At 38.8% G+C, this 23,431-nt stretch overlaps 1 protein-coding gene and 1 long non-coding RNA gene across 2 annotated transcripts in view; one reads left to right on the forward strand and one right to left on the reverse strand.

Annotated features, from left to right (window-relative positions):
* Positions 1-23,431, reverse strand: part of LOC126995150 (uncharacterized) — an 81,849-nt gene that overhangs the window by 18,153 nt on the left and 40,265 nt on the right. Inside the window, exon 4 of the mRNA XM_050854427.1 lies at positions 550-695. Coding sequence (XP_050710384.1) covers positions 550-695 — 146 coding nt within the window. The remainder of the gene's footprint in view (positions 1-549; positions 696-23,431) is intronic.
* The window catches only part of LOC126995152 (uncharacterized), a 95,445-nt gene that overhangs the window by 7,221 nt on the left and 64,793 nt on the right, over positions 1-23,431 (forward strand). The window contains exon 2 of the long non-coding RNA XR_007749999.1: positions 9,591-9,736. This is a non-coding gene — a long non-coding RNA (uncharacterized LOC126995152). The remainder of the gene's footprint in view (positions 1-9,590; positions 9,737-23,431) is intronic.

A 23,431-nucleotide genomic window follows, 5' to 3' on the forward strand; every position in this document is an offset into this window, starting at 1 on the left:
ATAACTAAAAACCCACGTATCAATACAAAGAAAAACATGTTAATCTGCTAACCTTAAATTCAATACCAATCCTGGAAGATATTAATAATCTGCAATTCAGAAAGCATAAAATGATGAACACAAATGAACAGGAAAAGAAGATAATGAATGGTCATGACTTCAGAAATCAGCTGTTAACCTTTTGCTCATCATACATCCAAAGTTACTGTGATATACAAGAATGATGGAGTATGTAATGTGACTATGGTGCCTAAAATCACATACTCACAAGATTGAGAACACAAAACAAAAACTATTGCTAGCATACTTTCTATTTTGTCCGTGGTTACAGACTTTGTGACACCAAGGACTAATATTTCTAAGTTATGGCCCGTTCAATCTCGAGACCTCAGTAGACCACGCCCCTTTCCTCAGCGCCGTATACCATGTAGCAGTTATCGTACGGCAATCTCGAACTTTAAAACACTGGACGCATTAACACGGATATAAATGTAAGACGAGAAGGTACATGATATAGCTGGCCTTACCTTGGCTTTTTCACCGCCTTACCTGTCACGTTGAGGGTCACGACGAGCACCAGCGGGGGTTGGGTCGCCACCTGGCACCTGTACTGGCCCTGGTCATCGGCCCTCGTGTGGCGGATGACCAGCTGCCAGCGGTGCCACCTGTCGCCTCGCTCCGTCACGAGGGAATACCTGTGTGGGATTAGGGACAGGTGTTAGCGGGAGAGAAAGTGATAGACAGATGAATGGATGGATCGATAGACAGACATCTAGAATTAATAGATAGATAGATAAAGTATATAAATAGATAGATAGATAGATAGATAGGTAAAGACAACCCTAACCGAAATGCAATAAATTAAATACATTCAACATTCTTTTGTGTATGAGGAAGTATGTATGTGTGTGCGTGTGTGTGTGCGCGTATGGGATGACACAGGAAATGCATATATACAAACGTTATTATTATTATTATTATTATTATTATTATTATTATTATTATTATTATTATTAATATTATTATTATTATTAGTTGTCAATGCATTATGCACCTGAAAAATGTATTAACGTAGTCCTTATGATAATTAATGCACCCATTATGTTACCTTTTTTTTAAGCACTGCATACTGACGAGGATATTATTATTATTATTATTACTATTATTATTATTATTATTATTATTATTATTATTATTATTATTATTATTATTATTATTATTATTATATCATTACTCTTTTTCTTATTCTCACCAGTAATAAAAACACTAATACTACCATTACGACAATCACTATTATTATTATTACTATTATTATATCATTACTCTTACTACTACTACTACTAATGATACTACCAACATCACAGCCACCAATATAAAACTCCCCCTCATTGTCACTTCAGCATAAAACAAAATTCCCTTCATTATCAGTCCAGGTAAACATCCTCGCCTTACATCGCCCTTGTTTCCTGGTACCTCGAGAGATGAAAAGGCGCGCAGACAGGACCAGACGTGCGTGGCAATCATTAGCAGGGTAAAAATGAGCTCCGAACTGTTTGGTGATGGAAATTAGGATACTGCGCTCTCTTTCCTTGCCCTCTTTCATCTCCGGCGTGAGGGGAAGTTCATTTTAAGCGAGGGGAGGTGAGAGACTGGGGTTGATTTCGGGGCAGGATACTCGCAGCGAAGACTGAAGCATTTGTCTCTACTGGTTTTAATTATGTATTGTTGTGAGGTGATTTTTACGCCGTGGGATGGATATTGTGTTGTCACGTTTGATGGTTCGTAAAGGAAGGGACGTGAATGGTGTGATTAATTAGGTGCTTCTCGTTATTAACTTTATTCTCGCCGGCAAAGTTTTTAGTAAGTAGTGAAATTTGGGTCGTTAGAGAATGAATTATAATTATATTGAGGGAAGGTTTAAAGGAGACTAATATAGAAGGAGACTGATCTAGAAGGAGACTTATAGAAGGAGATTGATAAAGGAATGGAAAACACACACACAAAAAAAAGAAATCTAGGAACCTGAATATTATAAAAAGCAGAAAGTTTAAAAGACTAGTATAGAAGAAGACTCATATAGAAGGAGACTTATAGAAGGATATTTGAAAAAGTAATGGAAAATACACACGAAAAAATACTAAAAGAAATCTTGGAACCTAAATGTTATAAAAAAAAGCAGATAGGAGATTTAAAAGACTAATATAGAAGAAAACTGATAAAGAATGAGACTGACAAAAGAATAGAAAATAAAAAAAAAATCTAGTAATCTGAATATTATAAAAAAAAGTAGAGAGGAGATTTAAAAGACCAATATAGAAGGAAAGTTTAAAGGAGAGTATTTATCACCTTGACACACACACACGCACACACGCACACGCACAGGCCTTCCCCTTCCTCCTCCACCCGACACACGCACACACGGAAGGTTTTAGCATTCACGATTAGCCTTTCCTCACGAACCTTGCTACCCGTCGAATCCGTGAGCGTCGAGTGCCGAGTGAAAAATGAAACTAATATCTGCGAGCGACATGAATTTGATATTAGGTGGGAATTGCAGACGAAAAGCGATGGACTGACTCGTAATTTGCTTCAGTGATGATTTTCCTTTACTTTTTTTCTTGTTTTTTTCTTCATTTTCTTGTTTTTTTTTATTTTTTTGTATTTGCTCTTATTCGTGTAATTGTTTTTTGGTCTTTTTCTTCTTTGTCCTTTTTTTTCATCTTCTCTTTCTTCGTGTTCCTCTTCCTTTTCTCCACAAGTTAATCATACTCTCCCATTTCTTCTTTTTTTTCATCTCCTCTCTCTCTCTCTCTCTCTCTCTCTCTCTCTCTCTCTCTCTCTCTCTCTCTCTCTCTCTCTCTCTCTCTCTCTCTCTCTCTCTCTCTCTCTCTCTCTCATTTCACATCTGGCTGCATCTTTCTCAAACTTTTCCCGTGAGAACTGTTGCTTTCAATGCCTCAAATTCTCTTCATTCTATTTTTTTTCCTTTTCTTTATATTTTCATTACATTCTTTTCTTATCTAGTGCATCCAAGCTATGTATGGAATGATATCTTTACTATTTTGATGATAATTTGAATATGCACGAATAAACTAAGAGAGAAAGTGCGATAATATATTAGGAAATGGATATAAAAAATGAGGTAGAGGGAAGGAAGGGAGGTGGAGAGAAAGGAAGATAGGAACGAAGGAAGGAAGGAAGGATAGAAGGAAGGGAAGAAGTGTCAAGTGGAAAATAATGAACGGGCTCTCATTTTGTATGCATAAGACAAACCGACATTTTTAAAGGGACGGCGATCGAGCTGAAAGTGATGGTGTTATTGATAATGATGGTGATGGTGATGAAGGTGACGAAAGTGAAGTGAGAATGAGATGGCGTCTCTGTGAATTGACTTTTGGAACTTTTTTATATTTTGCATTTCGACTTGTTCATTTTCATCCTGCCTGTCTGTATGTATCTATGTATCTATCTATCTGACACACACACACACACACACACACACACACACACACACACACACACACACACATCTTATAATGACAACCAAGTGTATCATCTATATCCTCCTTCCCTCTCCCTCTCTCCCTCCCTCTTTCCCTGTCTCTCTCCCTCCCTTTCTCTCCCTCCTTCCTCAATCCCTTCCTCCGTCTCATAGGATTCTACTCTAAGCAAACAGTGGATTATGTTTAGAGAGTCTGCCCGCCATATTGCCATGTGTGTGTGTGTGTGTGTGTGTATGTGTGTGTGTGTGTGTGTGTGTGTGTTTGTCTGGCAGAGAGAGAGAGAGAGAGAGAGAGAGAGAGAGAGAGAGAGAGAGAGAGAGAGAGAGAGAGAGAGAGAGAGAGAGAGAGAGAGAGAGAGAGAGAGAGAGAGAGATCTCAAATTGACATGATATTCCTACGCAATGAATAATTTTGTAGGTACGATGTATGTATGTATATATGTATGTATATTATGTATGTATGAATGAAAAGGCGAATGTGTATGTGTATGTATGCTTTTCTCTGTGTATATATGTATGAATGTAAGCATGTATGAAATTATGTATGTATGCAATCATGTATGTCTCTGTGCATCAAACGTGCGTACAGAGAACAGGCAGCATTAGGCAGGAGCGGAGAGTGGGCGGGATAACAAGGTAAGATGGCCTTAAGGGAGCGGCGGCGGCGGCGGGGAGAGCCTGCCTGGTATTGGGTAAGAGGCATTATGGCTTAGTCAGGATGCGGGTGACTCACTGTTATGTTGGGGGGAGGGGGTGGTGGTGGTGGTGGTGGTGTTGTGGTCGATCCAAAAGGGGAAGGACTTATCGTTGTGGTAAAATGTGGTTGGAATAATGCGGGGATTATTTTTTTGTATATTCACTCACCCTTTTTTGTGCTTGTGTGTGAGCTTTGAAATGTCCTTGTGTGTGTGTGTGTGTGTGTGTGTGTGTGTGTGTGTGTGGTGTTTAAAGGGGAACCGTGAGGGGTGTAATGAGGGAAATTCTGTTTGCCTGAAAAATTAATAGTGGGAAAAGTGAGATTTATCATTGCTGTTCGTTCTCACTTGTTTTATTATTTAGTTGTGTATGAAGGTGGGTGACACGCATGACAACACGAGGCAACCGCTGTTCTTTCTTTAGGAGATAAAAATAATATTAATTCGGTTTTTATTACTATTTGCTCAGTTGTTTTTCCATAGGTGTGTAGAGAGACTAGTGGAGGTTATAGAAGCAGGAAAATACTTCTCTGCAATAAATAAGTGTGAATATTCAGAGTTTTTTTCACCACTATTCACTCATATTTACATTTTTTTTCTTGCTTCATAAATACAATCAAACGTAAAAACGGTAAAATCACGTAAAAAAAATAATATATCCTTGTAAAATATAATTAAAAGGATAAATATTAACTACTAATCATTTTTCCATGTTTTTTTTCCGTCTGTGGATTCATTTTTTTCCCTACAACTTCCTCCGTCATCCAAACAAAGGAGAAAAAACGAAATAATAACAAAAAAACGAAATCCTCCGGTAAACCTCCACCGTAATAACACAGTCTCCCGCAAGTCATCATTCAGCGGCGTCATTGTCCCCATGGTGTTCGTTCAGCCGTCCGTCATTAGCCGCCTCGTGCTCGTCCGGCGTCCCATAAAGCACAAGTTATCGCTCTAATGACCCGCAGCGAGGCGCCCAACAGCCCCCTAACAAGCCGGAATCCGCGCCGAGGAAAACGAAAAGAATGGAAAAAGATCGAAAATTGGGAAAATCTTGAAAACTGAAGGAAAGGTTAAGAAATCGAAAAGAATGGAAAAGATGAAAAAAATGGGAAAAATCCAAGAAGAAAAATATTGCAAGAAAACTTTTGAAACGTTAATGAAAAAGCGGAAAGAATGGCGAATAAAGAATAGTAAGAAATTAAAAGGAACGAGGGTGGTGAAAACTGTGAGTGAATGGAAGGATGGCTGAGAAAGTCTATTAAGAAAACAAAGAAAATGAAAAGATAGACAGGGACAAATCTAAGAGCACTAATGATTTTGAAAAGTATAAGTAATAATGACGAAATGATAATCACGGTCAATATATGAAAAGCTCACGATATAGAAACAAGAATATGCTAAAATGACCTACTAAAAAGCATCGGTTCATGACTATGCACACGAAATTCATGCAGGTGACTTTTACTTTGAACTGAGAAGGGGAAATAAAAGAGAGCGAATATATCCTGCACTAGAATGTATGTATGTATGTATTAACGTAAAAATGTATGTATGTTTGTATGACTAGTGATGAGTATTCTCGTGATTTTAATACGTGATTGGATTGAAATTTTGTTGCGTTGACTTGTAATTTGCTAATAAGTTACATGATTTCTTTAACACATTGGAAAAGGATAAAAATGCAAGGGTATAGAATAGAAGGTAAAAATCAAAGAGAAAGTAATGGAGAATGTAAAAGATGCAAGAGGGAGAGAGAGAAAATCGAAAATGGAATAAGAAAGGAAAAAAAGGGAGAATTGAAATAAAAATGGAAAATGTGCAAATGGAAGGAATAGAGAATGAGGGTCGAAGAGAAAGTGATTGAAAATGTACAAAAGCTTATTGGGAAATCAGCAAAATGTCAAAAAATAACAACAACAATAGCAGACGCCTAAGAAATACTCAAGAATATGAACACGAAAGAAATCACAGAACCTTTCCGACCCTCCGTTAGTTTTTATTTTGCTTGTAAATTCTCTTTTTTAGTGAAATTTGCTACATAAGAATGGTGACTTTTTGTGGTTATATTTTCCTATTTGTATGAATTTTAACTAATGTCTCTAACCATTGATATACGAACTAATTATATTGTTTACTGAGATAACTGTGTCAAAAAAAGAAACATCATTGAAAAGCAATCAAACAGCAACGCGAAATTGATGCATCTTAAAATGACACAAACCTCCGCTTCATATCACCCACAAAGGGATCAGAACACCAAGAGACTAAGAAGAAGACGATGAGTTTCAGACAGTCAATACGTTAAAAGAATCCAAACCCCTTTTATGCTGCCTCTGATCCTCTGTCGATGTAGTGGCCTTGAAACTTCCTCCAAAACTTACCGGGGAATTGAATACCTTTCGCCCACAGCTTGGTCGGGGGGAATTTACCTCGTCCTCAAATGAGTGGGAGGAAAAATAGCGTGGTCCTCCCTTCTATCGCCTCGGTCTCTCTAAATCTCGCGTTGCTAATAGAAAACGGGGCATTGGTTGAGTGCGTGGGTGAGAGAGAGAGAGAGAGAGAGAGAGAGAGAGAGTTGGGTCACACACAAAGTGGTCTATATTTAAATTTACATACTCGAAAGACTTCCGACTTTCTTTTTCTTTCTTCCCAGAGAGAGAGAGAGAGAGAGAGAGAGAGAGAGAGAGAGAGAGAGACTATGTAATGAGAACGCCTCCCTTGCCAGCGATGCCTACAATAAGATTTTATAAGCCTCCTGTTCTTCCTTGATGAAAAACTCTCTCTCTCTCTCTCTCTCTCTCCCCCTAACTATTAACATCATTCTTTCTATAATCACAAACCTTTCCCAAGACTCTTTCATCACCAAATACCAAATTCTGAACCCCACATATTACAACCTTTTCCTCTCCTTTTCTAACTCTTTTATTTCCTCTATTTTCTCTCCTCTAATCATCCGCGCCTCATCTTTTACCCTCTCGCCCCCCTTCCCTTCACCCGGGTCTCTGTAAGTTAACCCGGATAGATTTTCACGCGGCATCCACACGGCTCGGGGACATTATCACGGAGTTCCATCATTGTGTTATCTCGCCCTCAAATTACTGCTGGCCCGTATCTCAGTAATGGAAGAGGAGTAGGAGGAGGAGGAGGAGGAGGAGGAGGAGGAGGAGGGTTAGATGTGTTTTTTTTTTTTCTATATTGTCATTTCTAATTCTCTATTTTGGTTTTGTTCAAATTATTATCGTTTTACGTTGTTTCCTGTTTCTATTTGTCTCTCTCTGTCTATCTGTCTTTATTCTCTCTCTCTCTCTCTCTCTCTCTCTCTCTCTCTCTCTCTCTCTCTCTCTCTCTCTCTCTCTCTCTCTCTCTCTCTCTCTCTCTCTCTCTCTCTCTCTCTCTCTCTCTCTCTCTCTCTCTCTCTCGGCACGTTGGAAATATGTGATTCTCTTATTTCTCATTTATTTCTCACTTCTCTTTCCACTCTCACCCTTCGGCCATCTGTCTGTCTCTCCTCCTCCTCCTCCTCCTCCTCCTCCTCCTCTAATCCTCTCTTTCGTCTTCTCTTTGTTTCTCTTTTATTATTAATTTTACTTTTGTTTCCCATCTTCCATTACTGGTTCTCACCCCATCATCTCTCTCTCTCTCTCTCTCTCTCTCTCTCTCTCTCTCTCTCTCTCTCTCTCTCTCTCTCTCTCTCTCTCTCTCTCATGCATAATATATCTTTTCAGTTCTATTGGATTACTTCTTTTGACACACACATATGCAGACAGACGGACAGACAGACCAAGGAAAACATGAAAAGAGGAAAGGAAAATAATGAAAGAAAGTCCGCGGATTTCACTCACATTGTTTCCACTTAACGCAATTTGCCACCAGATGATTGGTCAATTAGCGAAGGAGGTTGATTACGTGATTGACTTACGTGCATGTGTCTGTAAGCAAAGATAATCACACCGAGGAGGGGAGGACGGAAGGGTGCGAGGAAGCGATGATGGAGGAGAATACATAATTGCTAATAATGATAGTGATAATCTCAATAATAACGTAATAAGTCTCAATAATAATATAATGAGCTGATTCATTATTGCAGCTTAATCATCGGTGCGATATTAGTTAATTTGAATCATTCTAATTGGGGTTGGGAATATATGGCGTGACAGTAATAAATATTGATAACGTTTTTTCACACTCCACTCAAACGTTCACCGCTGATAATGAAGTGTTTTAAAATGCCTCAGACTTAAAGCATTTTTACCATAGTTGAAAATAAGTGTTCAGTGTTTGTTATTATATGCAAATTACCGGCAGAAGAAAAACATATATGGCGTGACAGTTAGTAATAAATATAATGTTCTCAGACTCAAAGCATTTTTACCATAGTTGAAAATGTGTCCAATGCTATTACGGAAAGTACAGAGTGAATTATTCAGTCACAAAGCCATAAAAGTACCCATATATTTTTTTTAACCAGCTCGTGGATTAAAAAGTTGCCTTGATGGATGAAGTAGTTTTTGCCAGAAGCGAGTGATTTTTTTTATTTTTTTATGAGTCAATAAACAAAGCCCATTTATTCGAGTCATTGAACAGTTTAAAAGAGTACCAACATAATTCCGTTTTCTTTTTAAGCCAATACAGTATTAGACTTTTTTTGAACAGTACATCAATAAATTACTGGGTTTTTTTATGTCAACACCTTTTTATACCCTATTCTTCAACATTTCCTCAATAACTCGTTTTCCTACTAAAATCATAACCTTTTTATACAACATTTTTCAACAGTTCTTAAATAAGTAACTCGTTTTTTCATCGATAAAGTCCACACCTTATTCATTCTACATTCTCAACAGTTCGTCAACAAAGGAACACCCTTTTCCTGACTCACGAAAGTTATCGCAAAGGAGAAAGGAAAACACCAACCCACATATCAAAGCGACCTCATTATTACCAACATGTTATTTATATACTTCTCATCATCTATTCAATCAACAAAGCATCATTAACCTGAACCACTGAACAATTAATACAAACAGCCATAACAAGAACCCATATTAAAACGGTTACATTATTGCCCGCGTCATATATTTTCATCGACTGGTCAATGACTGGAACATAATTTTTTGTGAGTCGCTGAACGGTGAACTGAACAGAGTAATAACGGGAACGTACATGTTTAGTAATAATATAATAATTTCTAGATACTTATTTATAGTTGAATTCGAAAGGTTAGTTAGTTTTGCCATAGTTATAGTTTTATTGAAGGGGTATCTAAGTTTTCATATATGTACTTCTGTTGTATTTTTGCATTAGAATTACCTTTGAAGTCTAAGTTACTACTGTGTTATTTGTTTTCCTTTTACAACATGCAGTGATAACGTTTTCTCTCTCTTCTCCAACAGACTGTGAGAACGTTTTGTGTCCCTGAAGGAGTCTGGGTTTCCATGGAGACTATTAACAAAGGCTGAATCCTCCTCTCCTATGTTGAACCTTTAAGGCGACCATCCACTCACCCAACACACCGCCACCTCGTCTCCTCACTCTTAAGGTTCGTGCATAACACCTGTCACCTTATCTAATTAGTTACCTGTTATGACTTCACTCCTGTTTGTCTTTTATCACCTCATCAGGACAGGTAATGCCTCAAAGTTTTCAGTAGCATTTTTTAAGCATTTCATATTTCTTACTGATTTTAAAGGCAGCAGAAAGGCTATTATTTTTCATACTCTAATTTTGGAAGTATTTTTTTATTTTACGAACCTTGGACTAAGTAAACAGGGATTATATTTGTTTTATCCTTTACCGACTAATGTTGTGTGATGTTTGTTTTCTCCACATTTAACCGGCTAATGTTGTGTAATGTTTTTCCCCGCATATTAACCGACTATGTCCTGTTCAATATATTCACCCACGGTATATATTTTTTTCCCTATTAGAAGACAATCACAACTTGCCCATTTTCTTCGTCAGGCAACATTAATTAATATAGAGGGAATGAAATGGAGGGAGAGAGCAAGATAGAAATAGTGCCGAAGAGAGAGAGATACAGAGATAGAGTGAGATACAGAGATTTACCTGGCGCGAATGTTTAATTAGAAAGTTAGTGAAAGCGATCATTTCAATTTCTGTAATGGACTCCTTGAAGAATGACAGAGGGAGAGAGAGAGGGGGATGAGTGTGATGGAGAGGGAAGAAGAGATATGGGTGTGGGGTGAAACACTTTATAAGGTGGGGTGGGAATGTACGCCTGACACACACACACACACACACACACACACACACACACACACACACACACACACACACACACACACACACACACACACACACACACACACGCCAACACAGATGAGCTCAAATAGAGGAATCGAATCAAACCAATTTTTCCTGGCGGTGATTTGATGATGAATTATAAAGAGTTTGGGGCCGTAGACGAGGAGGAGGAGGAGGAGGAGGAGGAGGAGAGAAAAGAAATGAAACTCCCTCCACAGAATTGAGGAAACCCCTGAAATGACGCCATGAAAAAGATTGAAACTAGAGAGAGAACCACGCCTGCCTCGAGAGAGAGAGAGAGAGAGAGAGAGAGAGACGTAATATAGAGGGAGCAAAAGATTTGAGAAGCTTCATTTTTCATCGACTCTCTCTCTCTCTCTCTCTCTCTCTCTCTCTCTCTCTCTCTCTCTCTCTCTCTCTCTCTCTCTCTCTCTCTCTCTCTCTCTCTCTCTCGCTCTGTACGAACGCCTGTGATTTTATGATATATGTCAATAGAGACGAATTTTGTGAGGTAGAAGAGGAGGAGGAGGAGGAGGAGGAGATGAAGTGAGAAAGCATGGATGGAAGAGAGAGAAAAATGGGAAAGAAACGAAAAGGAATGAGGGAAGAAAAAGAGATGAAGAGAAAAAATGGCAACAAAACATGACATAGTGAGAAAAATATTGTCTTGATGTGACAGACAGACGTGGATGCTGTGAATAAATATCAGTATGTATAGAAGGAAGAATATAAAGCTGAAAAGAAGAAAATGGACAAGGAAAAAGAACTATACATATTAGGAAACAGAAGTAGAAGTAGAAATAAAAGAGTAATGATTGGATACAAAAAAACAAAACAATGATAAGAAAAAATAGGAAAGAAAGGAGAAAAAAGATGGTGGATAAAGTTGAGTTTGTGTAGTAAATAATAAGAGTAAATGGAGAACGAAACTAACGAATATATATAAAAAGAAAACGGAAAAAGGGGGAAACTGAAGAGTATAAAAGTCTTGCCTTGAATGAGAAACGAACGTGAAAGAGGAAAACTAATGAACGTAACCGGAGGACATGACTAGGAAAAGGGAAAAAAGAAGAAAAAAAAGAAAAAAGAAGAAGAAAAAGAGAGGGTGACATATAGGAGAAGGGAGGAATGATTGAAGAGGGAATGCCATTAGCTAGGAGAGAAGAGAGAAGGGAAGGAGGGAGGGAGAATATAGAGGAGGTGGGAGAGGATATGATTGAGGGTTAGGAAGGGAGTAAGGGAGAAGGAGGAAAGGAGTAATGGAGGGAGAGAAAGGAAGAAGGGAGAGAGGGAGAGAAGTGTGATGGGGAATATAGAGGAGATTGTGGGTTAGGAAGGGGAGAAAGGGAGAAGGAGGAAAAGAGTAATAGAGGGAGAGAAGGGAGGGAGGGAGAATATGGAGGAGGTGGGAGAGGATATAATTTAAGGTTAGAAAGTGGAGAAAGGGAGAAGGAGGGAAGGGGTAATGGAGGGAGAGAAGGGAAGAAGGGAGTATTAGGAATAGGAAAAATGAATTGATATATACGACTAGAAAGGGAGAGAAGAGATAGCATGGTGAAGGAAGAGGAGGAGAAGGAATAGAAGAGATTAGGATGAAGAGAGGCAGAAGAGAATGCTAAGAATAAGGAAGAGAGGAGGAATAAGAGAGAGGGAGATATCACGAGTAAGGGAGATAATGAAGATTGATAAAGGAAACGAAATGGGTAAAAGAAATGAAAACTAAGAGATTGAGAGAGGGAGATATTTCTGGGAAGGGAGAGAATCATTGCTTAGGATAGGGGAGATATGGAGAGAGAGAGAGAGAAAATAAGGCATAGGAAGAGAACAGAGAGAGGAGGGAAGGAAAGATAGGAAAAAAATATAACGAGTTGAAGAATTAAATAAAAAGAGTGGGTGAGGGAGGGGATGGTGACATGATTCCAGAAAAGGGGGAATAGAAGCTGGGAATGTAAGTGAATATAAAAGGAAATAGAAAGGGGGAGATAAAAGGATGCTATATGTTATTACCGTGGAAACCAGACTCACTCTCTCCCTCTCTCTCCCTCCCTCTCCCTCTCTCTCATTCCCCTGGCAGGAAAGTGACAAGTCTCAACATCCTCAAAAAAGTTTCTCATGTTTTTATAAGCGAGTGAGAAACTTTGCTGCAGATTTCGCGACTTAGGGCGACTTAACGGCGAGAGGGAGTATTGGCGGAAGATAAATATGTAGGATACGTATGAGGGGAAAGTTATGTATGAGACAGGAAATGTACGAGTATTGGTAAGGATAGTATAGTGGAGGTAAATAAGGAAGAAAAATGTACAGAGGGAAGTATTTGTGTGAGAAAGATTGGAAAGGGAAGACTCAGGAAAATGTTGAATGTTGAAAATGATGAAAAGAAGTGAGGTAAGAACGTTAATGTGTTTGATAAAGTTAAAAATCGTGTTCATGTGGATTTTATTGATGAAAAATGTTTGTAATGGGTTTATATATATATATATATATATATATATATATATATATATATATATATATGTATATATATATATATATATATATATATATATATATATATATATATATATATATATATATATATATATATATATATATATATATATATATATATATATATATATATATATATATATATATATATATATATATATATATATATATATATATATATATATATATATATATATATATATATATATATATATATATATATATATATATATATATATATATATATATATATATATATATATAGTGAAAATGAAGGTTAATGTTACTGCATAGATCATGACCTTCAAAATATATATAAAAAACAGCTTAAAGAAATAATGTCGTTCAGAATATAGAAGGACAATATTTTATAGATGAAAAAGGTTGTAATGGGTTTATATATATAGTAAAAATGAGGGTTAATGTTACTTTTTGGATCATGACCTTAAAAAAAATATAAAAAAAAACAGCTTAAAGAAATAATTTATGGGAGCGGCGAGTAGCGGGCTTTTTGTCTTTGCCTCTTTTTGTTGCCCTGGAGCCTTGTCCTTTGATGTAAAAAAAAAGGCAGTATGAATATATAAGGAAAATAAATGTATGAATAAAAAGTGAATCAGGGAAAGGTAAATATAGAAAAATAAAACCTGCTGACTTCTTTCCTTACCTGCCTGCCTACCTGCTTATCTTCCTCCCTTCCTTCCTGCTTACCTACCCTACCCCACCCTACCCTACCCTACCCATCTCCCTCAAACAGCTCCTTTATCTCCCTGCCTACCCACTTACCTCCCTACCTACCTCGACACGTACCCACCTGACATCTCATCCTGACCCCGGGCGTGTGTTGGTCTTTCATCTCTTGCATCCTCGTGTGCGTGTGTGTGTGTGTGTGGGGGGGGGGTGCGCTGGAGGGGGGTCATGTGTGTGTGTACGTGTGTGTGTGTGTGAGTTTAGAATATGCACCCGACTTGACCTGCAATCTCGACTCCCGTTTGCTTTCTGTGTGTGTGTGTGTGTGTGTGTGTGTGTGTGTGTGTGTGTGTGTGTGTGCTTTCTTATTTATTTGCGCGGTGAAGTCCATTTTCATATTCTTTTTCCTTTTCCTTTATCTTCTAGTTTTCTATTTCTCACCGACTTCATATTTTGTTTTGTTATCCGTGAGAATAACTTTTCATAATATATTTTGTTGGCTTTTCTGACAGTGCCTTGTAGTATTAGTAAGAACAACAGTAATACATTTTTCCCCTACCTGAAGCTTCCTGTTGTAAGAATTAAAATAACGACACTAACAAATTCTAAGTATAACAATAATGATAAGAATGAGAATACAAAGAGGAGGAGGAGGAAGAAAAAAAAGATGAAGAATAAGAATAACAAGAAGAGGAGGAGGAGGAGGAGGAGGAAGAAGAAAAAAAGACGAAGAATAAAAATAAAAAGAGGAGAAAGAAGAAAAAAAGGAATAAAAAGAATAAAAAGAGGAGGAGGAGGAAGAAAAAAAAGATGAAGAATAAGAATAACAAGAAGAGGAGGAGGAGGAGGAGGAAGAAGAAGAAAAAAAGACGAAGGATAAAAATAAAAAGAGGAGGAGAAAGAAAAAAAAAGAATAAAAAGAATAAAAAGAGGAGGAGGAGGAAGAAGAAAAAAAGATGAAAAAGAAAAATAACAAGAAGAGGAGGAGGAAGAGAAAAAAGACGAGGAATGATTTTTATGAGAGTAATATGCAACCACCATCACCACCATCACCACCACCACCACCATCATCACCTTCAGTACTATCACCACCACCACCACCACCACCATCACCTTCAGTACTATCACCACCACCACCACCACCACCATCATCACCTTCAGTACTATCACCACCACCACCACCACCATCATCATCACCTCCAGTACTATCACCACCACCACCACCACCATCATCATCACCTTCAGTACTATCACCACCACCACCACCACCACCATCATCACCTTCAGTACTATCACCACCACCACCACCACCATCATCATCACCTCCAGTACTATCACCACCACCACCACCACCATCATCACCTTCAGTACTATCACCACCACCACCACCACCATCATCATCACCTCCAGTACTATCACCACCACCACCACCACCATCATCACCTTCAGTACTATCACCACCACCACCACCACCACCATCACCTTCAGTACTATCACCACCACCACCACCACCACCATCATCACCTTCAGTACTATCACCACCACCACCACCACCACCATCACCTTCAGTACTATCACCACCACCACCACCACCACCATCATCACCTTCAGTACTATCACCACCACCACCACCACCATCATCATCACCTCCAGTACTATCACCACCACCACCACCACCATCATCACCTTCAGTACTATCACCACCACCACCACCACCATCATCATCACCTCCAGTACTATCACCACCACCACCACCACCATCATCACCTTCAGTACTATCACCATCACCACCACTACCACCATCATCACCTCCAGTACTATCACCACCACCACCACCACCATCATCACCTTCAGTACTATCACCACCACCACCACCACCACCTCTAATAACATTGATCCCGCGGGAGTTCATTATCTTACAACATTATTATTTCCACGTTACCCCAAAAAAATCATCTCTAAGGCTTCCAAGAGGCCCGCCAACCCTCCTTATCCTCTTAGTGTGTGTGTGTGTGTGTGTGTGTGTGTGTGTGTGTATGTGTGTGTCGTTTCTTTATATACTTTTTTTTCTTCCATCTCCCAATGTCTTTTCTTCCTTCTCTCCATTCCTCCATGTGTCCCTCCAAGTGCTTTTCTCTCTATCTCTTCTTCATCTTTTATTCATGTATCTCTCTCCTGTCTTTCGTCCATCCTCACTTCAGTATTTTCCTTCCTTCCCCTTCCCTGTATTTCTTTCCCTCTCCTCTTCTTTCAATCCTCACAACCATAATACAAATAATAATAACAATAATAATAATGTTAATACCGGCAGTCTTACCAAATAAACGTCAGTGTCCAGGGTTCGACCGAAAGATTAAGGACCAAACTCAGTACTCGGAAAACTTTGCATTAGAGAAGAAGACGAAGTGAATGGCAAAGAAGGAGGCAAACTTAACTTGAATGTATGTTGTCTATTGAAATGTAAAGGGAAAAAGTGGCTTGCTAAAAGGAGGAGGAGGAGAAGGAGGAGGAGTCGATAGAAGTGGAGGAGGAGGGCATAGGAGGAAAAATGTGCCAGCTCGGGAAGATGTGGAGGGGAAAAAAAGGAATGGAGGAAGAAAAGGAAGAGGAGGAGGAAAAAACTGAGGACGCGGAAGACGAAGAAGAGATAGGAAAGTCAGTTTGGCAAAAAAGAGACGGAAGGAAGGATACTGATGGAAAGAAAAAAAGGAAGAGAAAAAAAGGAAGTAGGAAGGAAGGAAGAGAGGATACACAAAAGGAAGGACACGAACGAAGAATAGAATGTAAGAAGGAAGAGGAAGAGCAGAATAAAAGAGGTTTAAAGAAAAGAAGGAATTAGGGAGGAAGCAGAGGAGGAACGGAAAGAGGAAAACGAGAAGAAAATAAAAACAAGAAGAATCCCAATAGTTAAGAGACAGATGAAGAAAAAGAAGACAGGAAGAAACACAGAGAAGGAATGAAGGAAACGAAAAAATAGGATAAACAAGGCGGAGGCGACATGGAGGAAGGAAGAAAGGAAATAAATAAAGAAGAAGGAACAAAGGAAAGGAGGACGCAGAGGAGGAATGAAGAATACGAGAAAAAAAGGATAAACAAAAAGAAAGCAACATGGAGGAGGAAAGAAAAGAAAGGAGAAGGAAAGAAGAGAGGGAGGACGGAGAGAAGGAAGAAAAGGAAAGAAAATCGGAGAACACGACGAAAGCGCAATAGGAAAGAGACATGGAGGAGGAGGAAGAATAAAAAAGGAGAAAAAAAAGGAAGAAAAGAAGAGCAAGTGGTGTTTGTTTACTTTGCGACGCGAGACAGAAATGGGAGATTGATCTGAGTCTCGGATCCAAGCCTCACTTCTTCCCTCCTCCTCCTCCTCCTCCTCCTCCTCCTCCTCCTCCACTTCCTTTTTCCTCTCTCCTAACTCCTTACATGTCCTCTCCACTTACCCTGTCCTTCACCTTGACCTTAAAGGGAAAGAAAGTGTAGAAGAAATAAAAGAAATAAAAGAAAAATAGTATAAGTTAAGGGGAGACTGGCTTAATAATGCACTAATGGTTAAGGGGATATTCTTTAAGGGTATCTGGACACCTCTCCTCCCGAAATTGACCTCTCTTTCGGCCACCTCTTTTGATTCTTTTTGGGAGGAGCGAGTAGCTGGCTTTTTTTATATTATTATTTCCTTATTTTGTGCCCTTGAGCTGTCTCCTTTGTTGTTAAAGAAAAAGACTGTTTGGGTCATTATAGTCACGCTCTCATGGGTTGTAATGGGAATATAATCATTGTTAAGCAGGGCTGCATCCCAATTGGAGTTCCTGAAGATTACCATTGCGTTATCCATCGGTTCAAGGCCCTTATTTAAAACGCGTTCGGGCCTCAACAACAACTATTTCCAAACGTCACAAGAAGCTTAATCGGATTCTAATGAGCCCTTTTCACATAAATGGTGCATAAGCCTTGTCACACCGTCACTAGGCTCATGCAACTACCCATGGATATACTACAAAAAAGAGTGTCTTGAATGCGTGTGATTGACTCAAATTAAGCTAAAAAAAATAAATGAAACACACACAAAGAAAAGCAAATATAAAAGGATGAATAAGAGTGTGATCAAACAATAAAAAAAGAGTAAATAAATAATCTGTATGCTTTAAATATAGCTAAAACAAACGAAACAAATAAAACATGAACAAAACACCACAAAACACTGAAAAAGAGAAAATAAGTCTGAATGCGATTTCTAAAAAGGTAAAGCTCCCCCCCCCCCAAAAAAAAAAAAAAAAAGCGAAAAAAAACATTAATCTGAGTGCGTGTAATTTCTCCAGGTCGAGCTTCACAAACACACAAAGGGCAAGAAGCTCTCCTCGAATCAGCAGCTCCAGCGAAAGGGGGGATCAATACTATGGACGAGGAAGGGTCGGACAAGTCCTTTTCCAAGCTCCCTAATTTAATTTTCTTTCTTCCTCCAACGCCGCGCCGTGACGTGAGAGAGGAATTTGATGGTGATGGTATTGGTAATAATGGTGATGAGGGCGGAGGAGGAAGAGGAGGAGGAGGGGGAAGAGGAGAAAAGAAGGAGGCTGAGGTGGGAAGACTGGGTGAAGAAGAAGAAAGGGAGGAGGGGGAGGAGGAGAGTCACTGAAGAAGGGTGTATGAAAAGGAGGAAAACGAGAAAGAAGATGAGGAGGAGGAAGATGAGGGTGAGGAGGAGATTGAAAAAGTGAAGTAAGGGAATAGGAGGAATAGAAGGAGGAGGAGAAGTGGGATGAAAGAGAAGGGAAAAAGGCGATATAAAGGATGAAAGAAAATGATAATCAAGTGATGGAAGAAAGAGAATACAAAAGAAAGAGACAAATAATAATAATAATAATAATAGTTTTGTTTCGCCCAGAGGCATATATAAAAAAATACAAGACGAGTAAAAAGCGAACGAAAAGGCGGAAAAGAAGAGGAGGCAAAGGAAGAGAAGAAAGGGAGAACTTGTTATTCCCTTAGAGTGAACTTATAACAAAAAGTGAATTATTTTTTTTACAGAATTAATGATAAAGTTAAAGTTACTGAAGCTGTTGTATAAAGTTTACTGTGTCTAGGAGGCGTACTAAACCGAGGAGGAAGGAAACGGAACTCATTTAGATAAGACTGCGCAGGGAATGGAAATACAAGCTCTCGAAAAAAAAGTAACACACACACACACACACACACACACACACACACACACACACACACACACACACACACACACACACACACGGGGATATAAAGGTAGCGCTAAGGGTTTCATTATGTCCGGAGTAATGGCCTTAGCGAGCGGTGTGGCTTTTCACTTTTATCTGCAGGTTACCGTTTACGCACTCCGTTTTCTTTTATGGACAATTGCAAGAGAATGTGGGAAAAGGAGCGTTGGAACCTTTAAAAAGCGTGTGATGAGTTTAAATGTCTCGATGAAACTATATAATTGAAAAGGAAAAGAGAAAAATGTGAATGAAAGAAATGAAAAAATAGATAGATTGTGAGATAAGGAGCATTGGAACCTTTAAAAAGCGTGTAATGAGTTTAAATGTCTCGATGAAACTATATAATTGAAAGGAAAAGAGAAAAATGTGAATGAAAGAAATGAAAAAATAAATAGATTGTGAGATAAGGAGCATTGGAACCTTTAAAAAGCGTGTGATGAGTTTAAATGTCTCGATGAAACTATATAATTGAAAAGAAAAAGAAAAAAATGTGAATGAAGGAAAAGAAGAAATAAATAGAATGAACAGAAAAAAAAGAATTATAGAAAGAAGAGCAAGGAAAAAAGGGAGGAAAATTAAGGAAAGAAAAAATGAGATAGATGAAAACGAAAGTTGAAAAAAATAATGACAAAAAAAGAAACTATTAGAAAAAGACGTATTAAGAAGACCAAGAATAATAATAAGTAATAAGAAGAAAGATGATTAATTCTCCTTCTCCCAGTCATCTTTTGAAGTAGAAAATTGGAATTAGAAAAAAAGGAAGTAGAATGAGTATAAAAGATCGAAAAGAAGAAGAAGAAGCAGAAACAGAAGAAAAAGAGGAAAAAGAAAAAAAGAAAAATATGTGCAAAATGATCTATAATTCCTCTTCTTCGGCATTTAATCAATCAGGTCTTCCTCGCGCGGGCAATAGAATCTCACTGATCCCTCCCTCTCTCTCATCACGGCGCGCCATAAACATTCAAACTGAGGGTCAATAAAACGCAGCATTAATACGCGCCCTTCTGCGACTTTTAATATCTCTTGTTGATGGACATTTCCCTTCAATATTATAAACGCTATCGTGTATTTGTTGCCCCGTTAGTTATAATAGTGATATTATCGTGAATTTCCTCCTCTCTCCCTCCTTTCCTCCCTTCTTCGCTCCGTCTCTATCTCTCTCTCCTCTATTATCTCTCCCCCTTATTGTCTTCTTTATGGTGTTTTTCTCTTTTGTTTATTGCTTCTTCCCTTCTTCCTTCTTTCGTCACTTTCATATTGCTTCCCTGATCACCTATTTTTTCATCTTCTTTCATTTCTTTTTGGTATCTCTTTTTTCTAGTCTTTGTTTTATTATTATTTCCTATTATTCTACTTTTATTTATTTCATACATCTTTATATCTTAATTCTTTCATCCATTTATGCCTTGTTTTGTTTATTTACTCTTATTTATCATTATTTCCTTATATTATCTAACTCGTAACTCGTTCAATAAGTCACTAAGTCATTCAAACAGTTAAACTAATATAGAGTAATATCAGAAAGCTAGTATCTACACCAATATCTTTTTTTTCCCTACCTGGGTCTCCTAACATTCACCTCCAATTAGATGGCTCGAGCGAATAGGTAAATGGGAAATAGGTATCGTTATGTGCTGAGCTTATACGCGAAGATAAGTAATGGGAACTGTTATGGTGCTCTGAATTAGCTTTTTTATTCTCTCTATCGTGTACTTGGAAATGATTTAGAGGAGGCTGTGAATGGCTTTGTGTGTACCTGGGCGTAGCGTTAATTATGCCTTACCTTTCTGAGTACTCACCTTAATCTTTTCTCTCTAATTTTTTTTTCCCGTAACAGGCAGGATTTATCTGTCTTAATCCTGTTTGTCTTCCTTATTTTGTTATTTTACTTTCCTACCTGTCGTCTTAAATGTTATCTGTCTAATCTCCTTTCTTTACTAGTTTTATGTTTACCTGTCTGAATATTTTGAGTCTTTTCCTTCTCTAATTTATTCCTTCGTTCCTGTTTAGTCTCTTCTTTAAACTACATCACGCTGACTCTCTCTCTCTCTCTCTCTCTCTCTCTCTCTCTCTCTCTCTCTCTCTCTCTCTCTCTCTCTCTCTCTCTCTCTCTCTCTCTCTCTCTCTCTCTCTCTCTCTCTCTCTCTCTCTCTCTCTCTCTCTCTCTCTCTCTCTCTCTCTCTCTCTCTCCACCTTTGTTATCTTTCCAATCTCCACTTATTCATAAAACATCAGTAGTTGTTTATTTTTCTTGTTTCTTTCTTTTTTTATCTTTTACTTTCGTTTTCTCTCACAACCTTTCCCTATTTCAGTCCTTACCCTCCCATTCTAGTGTTCTCCTTCCTTTCTTAATAATTTCTTTTTCTTTTTTCTCCTTTCTTCCCCTTTACCAGCCCTTGCCTCCTTTATTGTCCTGCTGAATCCTATATATCCTTCCAGCGTTTCCTTCCTTCCTCCACCTCCCTTCTCCGCCCTACCATGCCGCCCCTCGTCTGTATTCCTATTGCTTATGATTGTAGCGTTCTCCCTCTGTCTGCCTCTTAATAATCCTTCATTTCTCCTCCTTTTGTTCCTCTGACCCCCTCCTGCTCACCTCTCTCTCTCCCTCCTCCTTCCCTTCTTCATTTCTCTCTCCCTTCCTCCTTCCCTCCTTCATTTCTCTCCCTCCCTCCATCCGTCCATCACATCTCCCCTCTAATCGTCTTTATTTATTTTTTCTTTGTTTTGTTTTTACTTCAGTCTCCCTCATCATTTTCTCCCTTCCCACAATCATGTTTTTATTTCACCTTTAACTTTTTTTTCCGCTTTCTCCTCCCTTTCTCCTCTTATATTCTCCCAACTCCCTTTCCCCTCCCTCCTCTTCTTTTTGATAGTTCCTTCCTCTCCTTTCTAATTGTTCATGTTCTTCATTTTCTCTCTTCGTCCTCATTTTCCTTCCCTTTCCCTTATCATTTTTTTTCTCATTTTTCTTTCCTACGAATTTTTTGCTTTATCCAACTTTCTTTCCCATCACTTCCTTTCCTATTAATTACTCTTTCTTTTCCTTTCCTTCTCATCTTCTCTACTTTCTTCCCATTTTTTCCTTCCTCCTTCTAAACCTTCTCTTATCTCCTTTTTCTACGTTAAGACCCTCTGCTAATCTCCCTTTCCTCCTCCTTTTCCTCATTTCCCTCCTTAGTCTGTCCTTCAATACACTTATGATTGACTTAACGCTCTCTTGCCTCCCTCGCTTCCTTTCCCTTCCCAAGTAAAATCCGTTTAGTCCACACCACTCTTTCTGCCTTTCCTTCCCTCTTTTCAGCTATCCTCCCCACCTGTCTCCCTCACCTGTCATCTCGCCCACTTGATGATTGGCCTACTGCTCCCCTTTGCTCCCCAGGTGTGGTAATTGCTCCCCGGAACTAGATTAATTATCGCCAGGTGAGGTCCGGCTCTGAGGTAATTTCCGTTTACCTGGATTTCTGTGTCCCCTAATGATGCTAAGGTGCTTGCTCGCGGTGTATATATAAATTAGGCGAAGGAAATGAATGTACGAGGAAACGCATGAAGTTGTATGTTTTTGTGGTATATGTTGTGCTTGAGAGAGAGAGAGAGAGAGAGAGAGAGAGAGAGAGAGAGAGAGAGAGAGAGAGAGAGAGAGAGAGAGAGAGAGAGAGAGAGAGATGATAAATAGGAAAGTTAAGGGAAGATCTAATTTAGTTTGTGAAGTAAAAGAGAGATAAAAAAATCCATGAGAGAGGAGAACTTGTAGAATAAGGTATGGTAAGGTTAGGTAAGGAATAAGGTAATGTAGTTAAGAGAGAGAGAGAGAGAGAGAGAGAGAGAGAGAGAGAGAGAGAGAGAGAGAGAGAGAGAGAGAGAGAGAGAGAGAGAGAGAGAGAGAGAGAGAGAGATTAGCATTATAATCTTAGACAAATTTAATCCACTTTTCATTCCTTCAAAGTGAGTCCCAAGTCAACATGTCAAATCAATGTAAATGTTTGTTTTATCCTAAAGCCTTTTTGGAACCACTGAGGCGTTAGTGCAACCCTTGTTTTCCTTCCCTTTTTCTTCTGTTTTATTTTTTTATGCTGTTGTTCCTTGTTGCTATTTGTTTTCTTCGTCTCCTAGTCTTTCTTCTATTAATCCTTCATCTTATTCTTCCTCTTGTTCTTCATATTCGTGTTCTTGTTTTCTTCTACATGACCTAACTACCCTCCACACATGCCTCTTACACTCTTCCCTCTCTCCCTCCTCCTCCTCCTCCTGCAAACACGCATACCACCTCTCCTTCCCTCTCCCTCTCCTCTCTCCCTCCTCTTAACACACAACGCACTGTTACCGTTTGCGCATAAATACCGTCACTGCGCACCGTCCACGCACAGATCGATAAGGCTCGTTACGTTTCGCTTCATTGGTATCCACATTACGCCAACGATCCCAGAAGTTTATGTTCAGTTCAGCGAAGGCGAGGATGTTGAACTCTCTCTCCCCCTCTCTATCGTACGTTCTCTTGCCCTCTCTCTCCTTCTCCCTCTTTCTCTCTCTCGCTATCTATCTGTCTATATCTATCGGTCATTCGGTCTATCTATTTA

The sequence above is a fragment of the Eriocheir sinensis genome, chromosome 7 (assembly GCF_024679095.1).
Source record: "Eriocheir sinensis breed Jianghai 21 chromosome 7, ASM2467909v1, whole genome shotgun sequence".
Lineage (NCBI taxonomy): Eukaryota > Metazoa > Arthropoda > Malacostraca > Decapoda > Varunidae > Eriocheir > Eriocheir sinensis.